Source organism: Xiphias gladius, chromosome 8 (assembly GCF_016859285.1).
Source record: "Xiphias gladius isolate SHS-SW01 ecotype Sanya breed wild chromosome 8, ASM1685928v1, whole genome shotgun sequence".
NCBI classification, from domain to species: Eukaryota; Metazoa; Chordata; class Actinopteri; order Istiophoriformes; family Xiphiidae; genus Xiphias; species Xiphias gladius.
Genome location: NC_053407.1, coordinates 20481039 through 20499245, shown reverse-complemented (window position 1 = coordinate 20499245; position 18207 = coordinate 20481039). Strand labels below are relative to the sequence as shown.

At 42.8% G+C, this 18207-nt stretch overlaps 2 protein-coding genes across 7 annotated transcripts; one reads left to right on the top strand and one right to left on the bottom strand.

The window, feature by feature from the left end:
• Positions 1 to 74: 74 nt before the first annotated feature.
• pik3c2g (phosphatidylinositol-4-phosphate 3-kinase catalytic subunit type 2 gamma) lies at positions 75 to 17231 on the bottom strand. 4 transcript variants are annotated; one of them, XM_040131950.1, is made up of 34 exons: positions 17153 to 17214; positions 15176 to 15365; positions 14246 to 14733; positions 14051 to 14130; positions 13399 to 13556; positions 12787 to 12901; positions 12560 to 12671; positions 12109 to 12179; positions 11907 to 11970; positions 11671 to 11796; positions 11384 to 11414; positions 10747 to 10930; positions 10486 to 10608; positions 9983 to 10111; positions 9167 to 9281; positions 8938 to 9071; positions 8568 to 8756; positions 7742 to 7835; positions 7429 to 7523; positions 6972 to 7152; positions 6711 to 6818; positions 6505 to 6597; positions 6153 to 6282; positions 5890 to 6026; positions 5602 to 5771; positions 5291 to 5447; positions 5070 to 5179; positions 4768 to 4936; positions 3632 to 3750; positions 3410 to 3506; positions 3238 to 3301; positions 2980 to 3059; positions 2707 to 2832; positions 75 to 1702 (listed from the first exon to the last, which is right to left on the bottom strand). In XM_040131950.1, the coding sequence occupies exons 3-34, from the start codon at positions 14630 to 14632 to the stop codon at positions 1550 to 1552; spliced, it is 4101 nt and encodes a 1366-aa protein (XP_039987884.1). In that variant the 5' UTR covers positions 14633 to 14733; positions 15176 to 15365; positions 17153 to 17214; the 3' UTR covers positions 75 to 1549. The 4 variants fall into 4 exon arrangements, with proteins under 4 accessions (XP_039987884.1, XP_039987883.1, XP_039987886.1 ...); XM_040131949.1 differs by having other exon boundaries at positions 15176 to 15368; positions 17153 to 17180; XM_040131952.1 differs by lacking the exon at positions 15176 to 15365 and having other exon boundaries at positions 17153 to 17231.
• Positions 16003 to 18203, top strand: LOC120792702. 3 transcript variants are annotated; one of them, XM_040131958.1, is made up of 6 exons: positions 16003 to 16164; positions 16266 to 16291; positions 16390 to 16495; positions 16616 to 16634; positions 17204 to 17271; positions 17519 to 18203. In XM_040131958.1, exons 1-6 carry the CDS (start codon positions 16018 to 16020, stop codon positions 17882 to 17884), a joined length of 732 nt encoding a protein of 243 aa, XP_039987892.1. In that variant the 5' UTR covers positions 16003 to 16017; the 3' UTR covers positions 17885 to 18203. The 3 variants fall into 3 exon arrangements, with proteins under 3 accessions (XP_039987892.1, XP_039987890.1, XP_039987891.1); XM_040131956.1 differs by having other exon boundaries at positions 17405 to 18203; XM_040131957.1 differs by lacking the exon at positions 16616 to 16634 and having other exon boundaries at positions 17401 to 18203.
• The last annotated feature ends 4 nt before the right edge of the window (positions 18204 to 18207 follow it).

The window sequence follows — 18207 nt, the reverse complement described above, 5'->3', positions numbered from 1 at the left end:
CAACAAATGGAAAAGCGTGGCTGATGCAGCAAAAGCAACAACAACAAAAGTATATAAATAAATCAAAAGCACCATTTCCTCCGATATAAATATCAATTTTATTGTCAGAAAATACATGTGCCCTTTTCTTGTGCGTGCACTGTGTGCTGCAGAGGAAAATACCAGGAGGTTCCAGCAGGGCTGAAAAGACCTCTAATGAAGAATAACTCTGTTAGAATCACTCAAGCAATGGAGAAATCCCTCAAGTAACGTATCAGATTCTTATTACAGAATTAAGAATTGACGCAAGTGAAATTATTGTAGTAGAGCTGACCACACATAAGATATTACGCAACCTCACAATAGTTGTTTTTTGATTCATCATCTATTCCAAACAACAGATGTAATTCTTATATTAGGGCTGAAATTGATGAGTAATGCCAGGATACATTAATACTCCAGGAACAATACTATGAAAGAGTACCAGCTGGCATTTTCCTCCTAGCCTACCTCCCTGTGAGAGACCCAGCAGGGAATAATATAAATAGCATTCACAGAGGTATACATTATTGAACCAAACCCAGTGCAGGGAAGTCTACGTCTATCTTCGTTCATCACTACACCCTATGAATGAGACGGAGGAGAGTACGGGTCAGAGAGTAAAAGAGAGTATGGCAGGAGGAGGATGGCTTTAAGACCTGCCTTAGCCTCGAAAGTGAGAGTGGGCGGGTGTGTGTGTGTGTGTGTAGGTGCTTTTTGAGGGGTATTTGCATAGGCATTCGAGTGTCTGCCTTTGCGTGTTTTTGCATGCATGTTTGAATGCCACTGACGGATAAGACAAAGGATGTAGAGAGGGGGAGAGTGTTAACTCAGCCCCCCAGGCCAGAGAGGCAGAGTTGTCATCCTGTTCACACACTCCCCTCACCCCTCACCCCTCTCCTCCCCTCCTCACGCTCCTGCCTCCCACTTCCACTTCCGCTGGTCAAGGACATCCAGTTGACACAACCCAAGGGGACACACACATTCAGTCTGGGCAGGTAACAGGCAGGAAGCTCCTGCATTAAACTGCATCACCTCCTCCTTATTCTGTCACATTGACCACAGTCTTGACCACACACATTTACAAGGACTGTTTTGACTCACAGTGACGAAAAGAAAGTTTAAGTACAAATGAAAGTACACGCACGAAAGTAAAAGTTTCTTTCCTTCATACATTACTAATGCTATTTCTAAAAATTCCGGCTTATTTGGCAAATGACCTTCATTTGATTAATATTTAAAAATAAATGGATAAGGTAAATGATACTTCACACAGTAAACAGTCTCTTTCCCTGAGTCTTTTAACTCAGCTTTGTAACGCCATCCAAACACCCCACAAACTGCCAGTGTGTTTAGCTCTGGAGTGGGGTTAAGTTGCATCTGATAAATAGGTAAAAACAACAGTGCATAGTTCCTCCTCTCAGGTGAATTTGTCATACTAAAACAGTCTGAAAAATCTCTGAATGGATTCTCTCCCTCAGTGTGGCTGCACCCCCTGTTGGCAGTGGGCAGACAGCGCAGCTCTCTGATGTCAGATTGCACAGTTCCCGAGGGGAAACCACCTTTCCTTGTCAAGAAACTCGCCTTCCAGTTTAATGTTGGTTGCAGCCACAAAAGTTTTCTTGCTCTTGACTGTCACTTCAAGCACCATCCCATACAGCATCGGGACAAAACTGTACTCCAGCTGTGAAGAGGAGGCAGATATTTTAGTTATCAAACAGCTCTGCATTCAGAACATGCAGGAAGTCATTTTAGGATTTTTCTGCTGTACCATTTGGCTTTCATCTGAAATTTCTGTTAAAACTCTGAAACAGGGTTTATTTCCTATTCTTTTGACTCTTTTGAGGCCTTCACCCTTCAACATGAAAGATTAGTAAGATGCTGTCAAGTATGTGGGAAGCTACTGCTCAGAGTCCGCTGGATGCAACACTCATAGATCACATCAGACCTATACAGCAGGGAGAGTGGTGCCGCAGGAAGAGCTCACAGTGAAAGTTAACATTACACAAAGTCAGAGTGAATTTCTAGAACTTTGAGTAAAGAAAGAAAAAAAAGTCCCAGATTCTAATATTATATTAAAATGCATTTATATATATATATATATATATATGATTAATATTTAATAGTTTGCCAGTATATACTGATTATGGGCTTAGTAAGTATCTCTTCCACCACGGCCTAATTTTTTTTTTTATTACTTACTGCCCTAGGTTTCTGTACTATACCCATTTCGTATGTGTCGTTTTTAAGTTATTTGCTAAAATCATCATCCATCTGTAAAGTATATGGACTTAGATTATTGAACGTGCAATAACAGATTCTTTTGGACACCTGGGGAAAGTAGAAACAACACTCAACACAACATTTTAAGTTAATACGGAAAATTTGTTTGCAAACAGCCGCCTAGTTGCACATCCAACAGAGCAACAGTACCATTCATTTCAGGTCGTGTATTTGTCCACCTGACGAATTTAAGTCCACTGTTCCCCCTCTTTTAGCTCTGATGCCGGTCTCCATCAATTCCTGAGGGAAATACTGTATCTGGCTCTTCAGCTGCTGAATGCTCCACTATGTTCACCAGCTGGCCTCTGACTGTGTCTGTCCGCACTATTACTCATAATATCTAAGTCTTTTTCCTTGTGTAAAACATATGTTCACATAGTAAGGGTAGCAGAGAAGGTGATGTACCAGTTCATTGAAGGTGGGGTTGTCATTATTGCGGACCACCTTTGTCTTTCTCTTTGAGCGCTGCTGAGGGTCTGGTCTCAGATGTGTGACCACGTAGGCGTCAGGGTTAGAGCCGTTTGCCTGCTTCTGTTGGAAAGAGAAAAAGGCCAAGAGGGACAGCCTGCTTTGAGTACACACCATAAAGGATTCCCGAGAGAGAACACATTCAAATTGTTTGCTTTCCTCTTGTTTAATGCTCTAAACAATGCAATGATATGAGTGAAGCAAACTCACAATGTTCTTCAGGTGTTTTACCAAGACTGATAGCTTAGAGTTAGCGTAAGAAATGTACAGCTGGATCTGAGGACGGGCTCCTGGAACAGATCAGTGCATCAGTGCAGGTAAATCATAGCATAGAGTCTTATTTATGAACTATCAGAAGACTTTTCTCAAGACATAGCACAAAATCAAAATACGGCCTATAGCATGAAGTAAGTTTTCATTTAAATCTTTTTTTGTTCACCCACTTTTTATTTAAGAGCAGAAAATTACCTGTCGCCACATTTTTTTGGACTATGCTGGGGCCATCCAGGAACAAGCTGCACACAAATTCATTCTGCAGGTGACCGAGTGAGAAACGGTTAACAAGTTAGAGCCAGGTGTAACAAAAGATCACAGAGAGAAAAATCGACAAGTGACGGAGGGAATGACAAGAGGAACTCACTCCCTTGCATGGACCCTCAAACAGCTGTTGTAGGTATTTATTCAGCAGAGACATCTTCTTTGCTGGGGTGATTGACATCTTATACCTGCTAGGAAACCTTTAAAGGGAGAAGGAGCAAAGACATGAATCGAATTATGTTATTACCATGACAAAAAAAAGCTGTGCTTCAAAATAAAATAGCCATTGTATTTGAGCCGGATGTGTATGCTTTTCTTCACTCACTGAGGCAGCATGGATTCAATGAAGTATTTCTGCAGCTGCTTGTGGATCAGCTCAAACTGCCCGAATGTCTTCTCACTGATCAGAAAACCATCATGAATGGTTACTCTCAGGTCATAGAGCTGCAAATCAGACAAAACAAATTTCATAAGGCTGCAGGGTGAATAAATGAGGACAGACTGTTCATAACCCAGGATCCATGCTGAAGTTCCCAGGCAGGGAATTAAATGTCATCCATGTTCTGAAGCGGCCGATTCTCAGCTAACACTCATGAAATCTCTTAATAGAAGGCAGCTGAAGGGAGAGTTTCCCCTCTAGAACTGTTAAAGCATCATATTTTAACAGTTTATGGTCTGTCTATTCTTACTCAGTTAAGAATGTTAGATATATACAAGTGGATTAAACCCAAGCAGGTCCTGGGTGATCCTGAAACAAAAATTTTGTTTATGAGAACTCTGCAAATGTTCACCAATTTTGCAAACTAAACTCAGGTCAAAAAGGGTTTTACTGCCATAACCACCAGCATTTAGAAAACTTTCTATTGTGGAAATGAATCTCAACCCAGTAACATCTTTAAGAGTTTATCTGTGTTGTTCCATCTGTTTTATACTTGAAAAGGAATTTGCCGGGGAGTACAAATTAAATTAAAATAAAATAAAATATTAAAAAGGGAACATGGGGAACTAAATTTGTGGTTTAAACAGAATTTGTGTGGGCAAATCTCTCTGCCTCTGTGTTGACTGACAAGGTGCTCCATTCTACCTCCGAAGACATCAGGAAGCCTGTTGTGATCAAAGGGCGGTGAAATGCCAGCAAACACCAGTAACACTTCTCAGTCGACTCTGGAGAGTTTGGGGATAGACTTTCTAAACACAGCACTGCTGCCTAGGAGGCCTTGAGTGACAGCAAACACACCCTGTCAGCTGAGTGCCAGGGGTCATTCCTCTCAGACCAAATATGTGTGAACTTGCTGTCAGCTCCAGGTGTTTCATCAGCTCCCCTGGCTTCTACAATCTAACACAATGCCCTGTGGTTCATCAAACAAGATCTCTCAGTGACATTTCATTGTAAAAATGAAAACTGAGGCCAACGTTTTCTGTCTGAATCACCAAAGCACAAAGAGCAACGTGCTGCCTCACCACATCTTTTCCCTTGACGGTGTATCCCTGGATGATAGCTTCTTGGATGTTGGTGCTGGGGGTGGGGATGCCGTCCCTGGTTAGTGGTTCTTGTTTCTTCCCTTGAGCCATGCTGTGTGTCAGGAAGTTAAACTTGACTGCGACACAACCTATGCTCTCTTTGATCTTCCTACATCAGGAGGGATACAAACACTTATGAGCATCAGATAAACACAATTGCAGAAATAAAAGGAGATATTTTGAAGAATTTGTATAGTTAAAAAGGCAGACCGTGTATGTTTGTGTGTTGCGCATTAAATTACTTTGTAAAGTAGGATGTGGCCTCCAGGTCAGTGTCATGTGGTCTGAGGTTGTTCTGGACATACTGCAGGTCATTAGAGTCCTTCAGTTCTGGCATACCTGCATATAGCATCTGGAAACCACATTCACACCATGAATGAAAAAGTGTTTTACGTATAAAATGAAGTATTCTCAGATATGAATATGAGGTTATTTCTGTGGTGTTATTCAGTAAAGGTCTTACCAGCTCCAACAAGCTGAGTATCAGTGCAGAGCGCTCTCTGATTATGTTGTAAGCTTCACAGCAGAGCTCCACAAAGCGATGCAAGCGTTGAGGCTTCTGGCCGCCGCCTGTGATGAAGTGCTGCATCTCAGATGTAAAGATGAATGGTGACCGGTCCCTATCATTGCAAAAACAGAGTGTGGGACTGACATTGTTAATTCACATTGTTGCCTTTGACTTTACACTTTTCCATATCTATATCTCTCTGCTACTCCCCCACAAACACCACTCTTTTCACTTTCAAAATGCTCCCTGCATTTTTATTGACTTGCCTTTTAAAGCTTCCAAACTTCTGTGCATTGCCCATAATCTTGCCAAAGTCAATGTGGAACATGTGTCCACTGTGTTTCAACATGATGTTGTCGTTGTGGCGGTCGCAGATCCCCAGGATAAACGTGGCCACACACCACCCTGCGCATGAGTGGATGAAGTTCATCACAGCCTGCTCATACACAGTGAGAGAGTGTTACGAAAACATGTAGCAGCTAATTGAATATTCAACAGTACAGTCAAGCATATAGTCAAGAATAAGACTTCAAAGATTTTGTAGTGGTCTTAACCTTCTCATAGTCCTCCTTAGTTCTGTTCCACATGTGGAACCATTTCTCCAGTGTGTCCTCACGAAAGGTCCCACCCAGGCCCCACTCCTGCTGAATCTTCCCCAGGGTCACTGCCTCTGGAACCACTTCCACTAGACCTGACAACCACATAGAATATAAGCATAACCAGTGGAAAAAAAACCTTAATTCACAGCAACAGAGATATAAGACAAAAAAAACTATTAATGTATATTCAAAGACACATACAAATAAATCAAACTGACCCTGAGCTCTGCCCGTAGAAAGACACCTGTAGGTGATCATTTGCAGGTCCAGCCCCTTCTGGAGCCACACCCTGTCCATCACGCGGACTATCTGAAGTACCAGCATGTCCTGACGCAGGTTATCTCCTGTCTGAAAAACACTTTTAACTGAGTAATGAAAACAGTTTACTAAAACGCTTGCTCTTTGACTCAGCAAGAGAGCCTATTTGACGTGTCACAAGAGAGACAGATTGTCAAAAGGTAGCAGTATGTGCGAGCTGTTCTGTAACTGACCGTGATCTTTTATTTTCCCTTGAAGGGATATAGGAGAAACACACAACCTGGATCAATAAAGTACCATCTTGTTACCAACCTTGCAGATGACACTGACGTTCGTGGCCAGAGGGTCAGTACAGATGAATGTGATCCCCAGAGGAGCAGCATTGGAGTTGTAAAACTTACAGGCCTGTGAGCAACATATGAAAAGGAGTAAACAATCCCCATAAATGGTGCAGCGCTGTGTGTATATTAAATAAGAGTAATGATATATAGGTGTGATGTGTTGTGTAATGCTCGTACATCCATGTCCACTGCCTTTACACGGACTGCAGGATCCAGTGGTAGACAACAGCTGATTCCATCTGTGAAGAAGTCATCAATCTTCCACTTTTCTTTTTTCAAAACATTCTGCAGACAAATGCATAAAATGACAAAAAAAAAAAGAAAGACAAAATAAAATGCATGACTTGCACAGTTACAGTCCTAAACAATGGAGGATTATACAAGCCAGTAAGTGGGTGCATGCATGAATGGGTAGATGAGAGATCTATTTTTACAGACCTTGCGTCGAGCTTTGTCGGCAGTGCGAACCTTGTCAGCCATCTGTGCAAGCACGGACATCAGGCGGGTTTCGTGCTCCAGCTCCTGCCTCAGTGTCCGGCCACAGCAGTGCCGCAGGGCAGCCTGAATCTTACTGTACCAACCCTCGTAGTAGGGGTCATTGTGGGCATCCTCCAGCAGCCTGCCAGCACAGAAAACATTGATTAATGATAGGACTTTGCTCTACATACTGCAGTGAAAAATACTGAGCATGAAAACACACTAAATAATACAAAGGCAAAGATAATAAATCCTTTTTTTCATAAAGTAGTATTACCTTATATTCATTACTTTTGCAACATTAGTAGTGATGAATGAGACTTACTTAATATAGGGTTCGACATTTTCTAGTGAATGAAATTACAACAATGTTCCAAATCTACATCCCCTCAGTTTGACGTCTGACTCTGCTGCTCACCAGTGGAGTTGCTGGGCGATTCGTATGTTCTTCAGTGATCGCTCCAACAGCAGCATCACCAGAGGTCCATCCAACTCCCACTCACTCTTCAGGGCCTGCAGGACAGGGTGACTGATCATACTCGCATCAAATTACTGAGGAATCCACAAAGCGTTCCACCTCTACCACTAATACGGGTTTGGTCCTGGTCTGAAATATTAGCTTATAAAGCTAAAGGTACCATAAGGGTAACATGGAGATGAGTGTGGAGTGTACACAGGTATTTTGTCACTCAGAGTGTGTAATAGTTGGTGGTGGATGTTAGTGTGCTTACCTGGACCAGCTGTGGCAGAAACACCTCTAGTTCTCCATCTGTTATCTGTTCAAAGTACTGAACTGCAGCCCTCCGCACAGTCTGATCATGAAAACTGAAAAAGACGCAGTAAGTCACCAAACGAGCCTGATGGAAACCCGAGTCATGGTTGTGATCATACACACAGCTGGGTTACCGGTCTGCTTGTCGTGTTGAGTTTACTGTCCCCGCAGAACCACATTAAAATGTCTAGCTTGAAAAGCACCACCACTACTAAAGCATTAATTATTGATTCAAGCACATCAGGGATAACATCACAGAGAATATCATACATGGTGAGAGTGTTTAAATTGTCAACTCGAACATCTACTTGAGCGTGCTGTTTAAACACTAGCTAAAGGGGTATAAACACAGATGATCGTTGAGTTTGGCCAGCACCTTCTACGTAGATCAAACTTCCTCCTCAGGCAGTTTGGTAATTCTTAACGTTTTTATCAATCTTTTATTGAAGTCTTTCAACCTTTCTTTTATTATCAGTTCCACTTTGATCTACCACTCTGTAAAAGTAATCATCCTTTATACCTTTTGCAATCATTCTTCATTAGGTTTTATGCTTTTGTGTGTTTTTAGATACTTTTTGTCTATTTCTATTTATTAATAGATTTATTTCCAGTTACACACAAAGTTTTCCTACGCTTATAACCTTTGATTGCTTTTAGCTCTGAGATTAACAGTTTACCAACTAAACAAACCTGTCCATGTACTGTATGTTATCTATTTTTGTTGGTGTTTATGTCTTTGCATAACCCGTGTCCACATTTTTGTATGTGAACCCAGTGTAACCTGCCTGTCACCGAGCAGGAAGAGGGCCTCCTCAGGTAGATGGATGGGCCAGTTGTCTACGACAGTATAGATTTCTGTCAAGTATTCAGGCTGCCACCGGCAGGCTCCACCCAGCAGCAGGTGGAGGAACGTGCTTGCTTTGTCACCACAGTGACGCTTTTCCCAGAGGAAAGTCTTCTCATTTTCTGTTAGGCTGAGAAAGGAGAGATTAACGACTCTGTTTAGGGGATACAGGAAGCAAGAAAAAATAAGGGAATAGAATTCTCCCTTTAGAAATGAAAAGATTGTGTATGTCCAAAAATATGAAACTGAACACTGCACATATACATGTACGGAATATCATAATGAAGTGTGCGTTATTTTCTTCTACTCACAAGCGGAGGCAGTGCTTCTTAGAGACGTCCAGCATTTTCTTTTGCAATTCCTCACAAGACTGAGAGAACATGACTGAACCAGGGAGTGCGATGGGCCTCTGATATGTCCAGCTAAACTGATTTTGAAACTCAAGCTGGAGAACAATGGGAGGATGAATGATTGAGCAGGTAATGCGGTGTTGTTTGTGTTTTGGTCAACAGGGGGCAAAATTGGTTCAGCGTTACTGACCTGAAGTATGACCCCGACGGCTTGTGTGTGGCTGTCAAACAAGGCAGGGGAGGGAGGAGCAGGCATCCCAGCCAGCGCGGACATACCAAGCAGGACGGTCCCTGCTACCAGAGTCCTACACACATGGAGTACACATACTGCATGTCACTAATTACTGTCTATACTGTTGTGCCTAAGAGCTCAGGATATTATCAAAAGACAGAGTTTCTCACATGTACAAGCATTGCATAATAGAAAACACATTCTAGTTAATAACAACAATAGCCGTTATTAATATAGCACTTGACAGAATCATAATTGTGTAGTAGTAATAGTAAATTAATGGAAGTATATTAATTCATATGCAAAATTAAATCAGCTTTTAAAATAGTAAATTTCATTATTTAAAATCAAGCAAGACAAAGAAAATGACATAAGCAACACTAAACGTGATTTGAAAGCCGTTTCCAACTCAGTTGTTCATAAGGCAGGATAATAAACGTATCTTTAAAGGAGACAATAAAATTGAGAAGATTCGACACCAACTAAAATTCGTCATGCTGCTCCCTAAATAGTCCGTGGATGTTTGACTGTGGCAACAAAAGAGAGTCGCCCCAGTCAAAAAAAGTGATCATTATTCCAAACATGTAAAGCATAAAAGTGACTGAAAGTTTGATGCATCCCTCTTTTTTTAAAGATGAATTTCTCAGAAGCTCCTTTGACCATCTGGAATCGTTGAACTCCTACGTTCCCCTCAAGACCCCCTTAAATCTGTCCAAAAAAATTTAAAAACAAAAACTTCATGGCATGGTAGAGAGGTGGAAATGGGCAACGTACCTGTTGCTGTAGAGAGGTAGTACAGCCCAGCCTAAAAGCTCCGGGCTCCTTCCTTTCTTAGAGCCTTTGAGGTGGAACGTTAACATGCTCTCGTATGGCAGCTCTTTTACTAGAACAGGGAACACCATCCTAAAATCAAATACATACAACACATGTGGTCATAAACTTGCTTCTTTTTTACTTGCACGGCCATCTTTTTGATGTCATCTCAAATCTTAACTCTTTTAAAATACCCTACTATTTCCCACCAATCTGTATTAAAATGAATTGAAATACAATACTTCTCACGTACAAACTTAAGAGGGCAGAAACAGACCTGTACAAAAGAGCCTGAATCGGATGGCGATTCAAAAAGCAAGGACAGTAAGCAAAGCCGATACAGCTGAATCCACTTTACCTTCGTTTTCAGTCACAATGTAATAATTATGTGAACAAGGAACGGGGAAGTTGAATATGATAAAATAACATTTACACCACGAGACTCTACAAGAACTTGCCCTTACATGCGGTTACACTGGATCTTGTTTCCGTATGACAAGGCGGTGCTGATATTTTCAGAAACGCCAGTGTCGCAGATCTTCGTTCCTCTGTACGTCAGCTCACAGGAAACAGAGAAGTACTCATAACTAGAAACAATAAAGAGAGCGCAACAGACACCTAGCGTTCACATCGGGGATTTGGTTAACCTTTGCGTCTTTGTTCGCGTATTTGTGTATCTGTCGTGTTAAATGTGTGTTCGTATGGGACCACAGATGCGCACATACATGGTCAGCCAGCTAAGCTGTAGTTTGTAGAGAGCAGCGATGTGGAATTGGCAGATGTCAGTGTTGTCCTCAACATCAGCGGCCCGCAGGTCGCGGGTTACCTCCTGAGCTCTGAAGTCCGACTGGAAGTTGTCAAAAAAGATCTGCAGCACTTTTAGCAGCTCCCCGTGGAGCGTGCTCACCGCTAGAGCACGGTACAGAGAATACACATCAAATCAAAATGTTAATACACCAAATGGGTCATTTCACTGTCACATGTTACTTTAAGTCCCCCTGTTAAACATTTATGAGCAGTATACAAATATTTAATAAAAGGGTCATTACACACTATAATGTCGTTGTACAGGACATTTTTGCAAATAGTTAAAGTTAATCCTTGATTTCAAATATTAGTGTGAACATACTGTAACAAAACTAAAATTAGTTCAACATGGTGGGGTCTAGTTACCTAGTGGTTAAGACTTTTACCATATAATGGCAACGCCCCAGCTTCTATTCCAGCTGATGACCTTTGTTTCATACCATACCCCTCCCTCTCCCACTTCTGTATCTCTACTGTCAATATCAAAAAAAAAAACAAACACAAAATACACACACACCTATGCCAAACCAATAGAGTCAAGTAACAGCTACTCACCATGTTCATACTCAGCCACCTCATAATGAATCTAAAAAAGATCAGGAAATACAGCTGATCAATTGGTCAGTGGTATGAGGAGGTATTGTGACGTATTGTACCACAATACCCCAGCGAAGTCATGGCAACGTACAGAAAGATGACACAGCAGAAAGACTTTTCTACAAAAAGGAAAAAGTGGCTTAAAGGGTTCAAAAATTATCAAACACCTGAAAGGCAAAGGGCTCAAAAACTGATCGGAGCACTTTGTCACAAGTGCCACAAATGCACAGTATGTGATATCCTACCAAAGGTATGGGACTGAGTTTGTTGAGCCCGGCGATGGCATCCTCCAGCCCCTGACACGAGAGCCCACACAGAAGATTGCTGATGGCGCGAACACGGCCCACAAGCACCCTAATGTTCATCCCAGACTACAGATATGAGGAGATCGGACCAAAGAATCAAAATCAAACACTGATGGACGTGCGTGTGAGAGAAATACATGCAACCGTCCCCCATTGGTTATCTTGCCATCGCTCACCTTACTTTTCATTAGCTCTGTCACCGCTCTGTTGTAGCTACTGAGCAAAACCTGCAGGCTCAACCTGAGAGAGGAGGAAAGGTTAAAACACACATAGTGGTGGGGAGCAACAAAGTTCGGCTACCTCGTTGTTGTCTATGTCGTGGTTACTAAAACCATTTCACAAAGCTGATGTGAGATGCGGGACTGCTTGTCAACTTACTTGCAGGTGTTGAAGACACAGGCAGGACGCAGGAACTGGTACACTTGGCATGGGGTCCTGCCATCTGCTCCCTTGGAGAAGAAACACAAGTTGAAATACGGATTGCTTTGTGGGATTGGGGCAAGTTTTTGAATCACTTTAGAATCTCATTTCGAAAATATAATACTCTCTGTGACTTTAAATGCAAGGACACATCAGGTTCACCTTTATTCTATTTCCTTCTCGCTGCTAAATGCCGGCATGATCATGACGTTATGTGTAAACAGAGCAGGGTCAAGAACTCAGGGCGGAGGTTTTTACAGCTACAATAGTCAAGGTGATAAGAAGCTGTGCGGGGGCCGGGCACGGGTGTTTGTGAAAGCAGCATGTCGAGACTACAGACAGGCCACCTCTTCTCGGTCAATGATCTATAACGTAGGTGGGAACAGAGGAGGAGTTTGAACCAACTTACATCCCTGGCCAGGCGGTATTTGAGGTTGTTCACGTGGAGCAGTCGGAGGGGGACTTCTAGTTTAAACTTGCGGTAGATCTGAATCGTCTCGTGCATACCCAGCAGTTCCTCACTAAAGACAGATATGGGAAATTGCATACAGAGCACCAAATTAAACCCGCGAATGCGGAAACACGCCATGGTCAAAGAGAGCATCATAGGCTAGAATATCTGGATTAGTGACTTACTTTCGGAGATACTCCTCAGTGTCGCAAAGTTTTAGAACATAATTCCCACTTGTGCTCGGAGTGAGGTCCAGCAGCAGGAAGACTTCATCAATCAGACTCCTCACCGTCCTGTTCACTGGATAAAAGACTAGAGTTCAGAGTTCACACACTTCTGCCAACATCTGCAGGGACTTTAAAAATAAAGAAACTGGAGTGTATGGTAGCCACGGTTCAAAAGGTGTGGTATTACAAACCACACACAATCGGTATAATGTTCATATCGTTCACCCTGAATCAAATCCTGTATTCTTTATGTCCATTACCACGGCTCCTTCTTCTAATTATATGTCTTTATCTGTGGCCACAAACTACTTTGACCAGTACAATTATGTTGTACATCGCCAAGTCAATATATTATTTAAACCAGCTGTCCATACTGTAACAGTCCTTTTTCTGTAATATCCAGTTCATCAAGATTTTTCCTTTTACTGCAAGAAATGTAATGAGGCACTGTGCAACTTGCTGTTGCTTTATACTCTCAACTCTTCATTCTCTCTGGGTCTCCACGGACTGCAATTATTGTAGGTCCCTCCGCATAACTGACGGTGGGGGACTAGTAGATAAGTATCTTACCGGTGGTGGGGAAGGGGAGCTGGTGATTGTCCCACTCGTTGGCCACACTGACGTTCACCTCCACCTGCTGCAGCAGCGCAGGGTGGACCTCTAACAATCGACCCCATACCACACCTGAGTTGTGAACGCCGTCTGTGTGTTTGTACCGGGCCACCAGCCTGCCAGAGACGGTAAAGACAAACAGGTCCCCGGCGCGAAAGTGAAAACCCGATGATGAGTAGGCCTCTACATTTTACGTCCATACGAACACGATTCGCTTCATCTCACTCAAGGTACAGTAGCAATGTTAGATTAAAAGAACAAAAGCAGAAATCACAAGTCTCTCATTTCATTCAATTTTTTTTTTTTTTTGCCATAGAGTACATCACATACAGACAACAAAATACTGTCATGTGAAGGTTATTTTCAAACAGTTAAAACTGCAGAAAAAAAACAAAAAAAACAAAACACATTTTAAGTTCTGTACCTGATTCTGTTTTATCAGTCATTTTGAGAGTTTAGGTGTCATAAGGGGGGGGGGATACTTGAAACACATTTAGTATTTACAGTATTTCATATTTATCTAATTTAAATGTCATAAAGATAATGGTGTAATGTTGAAAAATTAGCTAGTGTAAATATGTAGGAACAAATTTTGGTATCATTCTCTTACTTGGAAGTTGCGTCACAAAAAGAAGCCAGCCTCCTGGTGCTGCCTTGCGGAGCATCTATTAGTTTAACAGTCCATGGATCCTGATGTGACACAGAGACAAGCTGCACACTTAGGCCTCTTCTCTGAACTTGCCATTTTTGATTCCACTCTATAGTTTATTCAACTGTAAAGGATCTTTTCGTCTCACATACTCACCTGATTGTCTACTTCTGTCCTGGAACGATTCAGTTTGCGAGCAGGCTCGGCGGGGTCACCCAGGGGTACTCGTGTCCTGGGGGGGACAGGGGGGGCTGCGCGGCCTTGTCTTCCTGGCAAACAAGCACTGGGGAGCCTGGTTCTGAGCGGCGAGGGAGGCCCATTTGTGCTGTGGTGTTCGGCATTCCCGGTACAGAGATGGCCTGGGGGTGGTGGTCGAGGATCAGTTGGGGATATGAGCCCGGACAAGGTGCACTCATACAAGTGTGCTTCATCATTTCCACTACAGACTTCAAGGCACTCGTAAATGTGCGTTCCGTGTAGATCCTCTGTCAGAGGCAGGGGGAGGTCGGTGGCACTTGCATCTTGTCTCTGAGGAGGATCCATCGCGTTGTAGGGAAACGGTCGCGGAGGGAACAGGTCTTCCTGGATGGTGGTGTCTCACACTCTCCGCGCATCCCCACTCCACGGCACGGCAGAGCGAACAACTGTGTGGTATGGGACGGCAACAGAAACGTGAAGGATCGGAACTCCACATGAATTACATGCGTGTACGGGACTTACCGCAGGCGGGACAGGTACGCTGTGTGTCACGACCGGAGTCTAACTGAACCCGAAGGTTTACGTTGGTCTAATAATTAACAGCCTTTCAAATCTTAACAGGAAACCTGCCCGAGCGCGCAACCAAGTCTGTGGAAAATTCTTCCTTACGCGCGCTCTTCTCCAAAAAACCACCACGATCCCTTCATTGAACCCTGAAGCCCGAAGCCTCGATTTTACATGTGCCTGACCTGAGATACCTGGAACTGAAATTCGGTTCAGTCAAAACTAAAAATCCAGACTGGTGAAATGTTGAATGGAATAAACTTTTACCGAGGCTCCGCATATTCACAGTTTTTTTTTTTTTTTTAAGATGAGCCACTTGTTTACCTCGATTCATCTCCTGGCCGGCAACTTCCCATCGAGCTTCGGTTTACTAGTGTCCCACGCTGTGTCAACAGGGCGAGTGCCGGGCTGAAACCGTGCTCAGCGAGTTAGACCGGTGCAAGACTTAGAGAGGTTCCCGTCTGAGTTTCCCTCGCCCCTCCTCCCCCTCCTGCAGCCTACATCTAAGTCCCCTCTGCTGGAGGAAACAAAGCATTACACGTGTGCACACCAAGCATTAGGTTACATTATGTTCCATTTACAAAACAGTCCAGATACGTTTCCAGATTTTTGGGGAGGTTTTTTGTTTTGTTTCTTTTTTAGATTTTGGCCTACAGAAAAGCAACTACTGCAGTATTTGACTGCAGCATTCTGCAGTAATTGCTCATACTGGAAAATTGTCAGTGTTTCAATGTGGTCTTTTTTTGTTTTGTCTTTTTTGATTTAACATGATAACTTCCTTGTGCATGTAATAAACACATCCATCCAGGTCAGACTGCATCACATCTACTCCTCACCCAGGAATGTCATTGAGCAGGTTCGGGCCAAGCACTGTCTCTCTGTAAGTGTGTCTCTCCTGTGAACTGACATGAAAGGAGCGAGAAGGAAATTGGTTTTCATTTACTCCACATATGACACATAAGGTAAGATTAAATCACTCGGGGGTATGTTGGTCAAGGAATGTTTTGGACATTTATTCAGCCGTTCTTTGGAAGCTTTGTGCTTGTTTGACTATTTATAGTGACAATTCAGAGTCTTCCTGGGGCTGATAAAGGAATGACAGCGACGGCACTGAATGTCTCACGAAGGTGTCAGCTGAGGGGGCACGGAGCAGAGGGGTGTAGTGTATGGAGGAGGAGATGGAGCAGAAAGAAATGCATTTCAACCACTCCACCCCCCAAATTTCACCTCTCAACCCCAAGCCTGGATTTCCTGGTTACTATGCACTCATCCCGTTCGTACTACTCATACTGATTGGATGTATGGTGGCAGTGGTAAGAACAGTTCCATCTGGTTTTCATGATGTATATTTTTCATTTCACATTATGGCATCATAGGCTTCGTACTAAGTATCTACCATTGTACTTCTCTGCAGGTTGTGTATATTAGGAGGAAATCAAGGTTAGTTGGTTTCTGTGGTTTAAGCAGCATTATCAGATCAGTTTGGTGTCTTTTACCTTCTGTCACAGTTTTTTTTCTTTTTGATTGTTTTGCTTCAGACTAAATGAGCTACGCCACAGGTTGATTCCTCTGTACAGCTACGACCCCGCAGAAGACCAAGACTGGAAGGACGCTGGCAGGGAGGATGAGGAGGAAGAGCTGGCTGTAAGCAAAGCACTAAAACTTTACTAATCCCAAACAATAAACCTCCATTTTCTATCAAATAAATAGGTGGTAATAAAAAAAAAAAATTTAAATTTATCCAGAATTTGTTTTTCTTCGCAGGAGCCTTTGATCAAGGAGGGTAAGCTCTCATTATCATCCTATTATGGAACTTGAAAAGAAAAGAAAGAAAGAAGAATGTTCCCAATTAGAGGAAAGATTTCTTCTTTCATATTTTGTATCGCAGATGCTAGACAAATGTGGACTGCTATTTATAAAAATATTTGGAAAGGATCTTGAGGAGATCCTCTTTCTGCACATTAATATGAAACTATAGAGGATCCAGTAAGAAAATGTTATACTGATGATCAAATTAATAAGAAATCCAACAATGGCATAACAAATAATTCAATTACTATTTCCTTCTTCATGACATGTTTAAGCAGCACACCAGACAGCAGATGGCACTGTAATCCTGTCTTTTGTCTCAGGATGTCTCAGAAATGTGTTTTTAATAAGAGACTGTACAACGTGTTTTAAAGGATAAGGCAAGATGTTATTTTTGGGCAATAAACTGAAAGCTAAAGTTTTGTTGTTGGTGTTGCGTGCAGATTTCTAAAGTTATGTATGAGGTGAGCGCAGGTAGCTTCAGAGACACACCTGTTACTGCTTGGTAATCAGCAGCGTTGTTGATGTTTGGTGGTTCCACAGGCCGACAAAACCTCACAAGCTCTGGATGCTTTTACATACAGGAAGATGGGATCACAAAGACAGAACAGGTGAACAACACATCTAGACAAAACGGAAAACCATGAAACCGCTAACTGAAGAATGTGACTTATTACATGAGAGAATGTTTCCAATTTGTATCATTTCTATCTGCCTCTGTGTGTATGGATTTACATCAGTCAGGACGTCCATCAGTTGGGACAACACCGGTTCCTGACCGCCATCTTGTTGGCTACGGCTCTGGTCCTCCCAGCTCTAACTCTGGACACCCTGCTATGTTACTACTGTCCTCTGCAGCACAAAGGCAAGTCCTGCGCCAACACCACCAGCCAGTGTCTGCCTGAGCAGCGCTGCTCCAGCTCCCGAGGTCACTACGGCTCCATCCACATCCTGTCCGCTCAGGGCTGCGTGGACAGTGAGTTCTGTGGTTCCCACGAAATCATCTCTCATTTGGGGGTCAAGTACAATGTCAGCCACACCTGCTGCTGCAAAGACAAATGTAACGGCACGCCAAAGTCTGACGCCGGCCTAAAGAAGCTGCTGGGGATGACCAAGGACGAGTCAGATTACACCAACATCACTAATGGTCTCAGAGAGGAGCCTTGGGATTCATGTGCAAATTACACATCATTACGGACCGCCACATTACCTGCCTCTGCATAAAAGGAGTACTTGTAGGAGACCAGGGAAGGCCTGTTAGTCATAGGTACTGACCTGTGTCTCCAAAAGATAACTGACATAAGTTGCGTCAAATGTTGTTACTGTGATGACTGGTGTTTGGCTTAAACGAGTGTGTAAATGATGAGCGTTTTGTGTGATAACATTTTTGCTCCAGAGAGAAAGAGGTGGTGCTATGAGCCATCCTCCTGGTAGATTTCAAAGAATAAATGCTCCTTTTTAAAAAAGAGGAGAAACAATGCTGACATTATCCGTGTGGTTACTGATGAAGGCAGCACAATAAAAGCAATAATGATTAAACTCCCATT

What these genes read in the sequence shown, in the direction of transcription:
- LOC120792702 (XM_040131956.1), top strand. Translation starts at nt 16,018, where the DNA reads ATGGAGGAGGAGATGGAGCAGAAAGAAATGCATTTCAACCACTCCACC. An exon ending in TTGGATGTATGGTGGCAGTG is followed by an intron (nt 16,165 to 16,265) that starts GTAAGAACAGTT and finishes ACTTCTCTGCAG; the next exon opens with GTTGTGTATATTAGGAGGAA. An exon ending in TATATTAGGAGGAAATCAAG is followed by an intron (nt 16,292 to 16,389) that starts GTTAGTTGGTTT and finishes GTTTTGCTTCAG; the next exon opens with ACTAAATGAGCTACGCCACA.
- pik3c2g (XM_040131952.1), bottom strand. Translation starts at nt 14,632, where the DNA reads ATGGATCCTCCTCAGAGACAAGATGCAAGTGCCACCGACCTCCCCCTG. An exon ending in CAGCTTAGCTGGCTGACCAT is followed by an intron (nt 10,609 to 10,746) that starts GTATGTGCGCAT and finishes TATTGTTTCTAG; the next exon opens with TTATGAGTACTTCTCTGTTT. An exon ending in TTCTACGGGCAGAGCTCAGG is followed by an intron (nt 6,027 to 6,152) that starts GTCAGTTTGATT and finishes TGTGGTTGTCAG; the next exon opens with GTCTAGTGGAAGTGGTTCCA.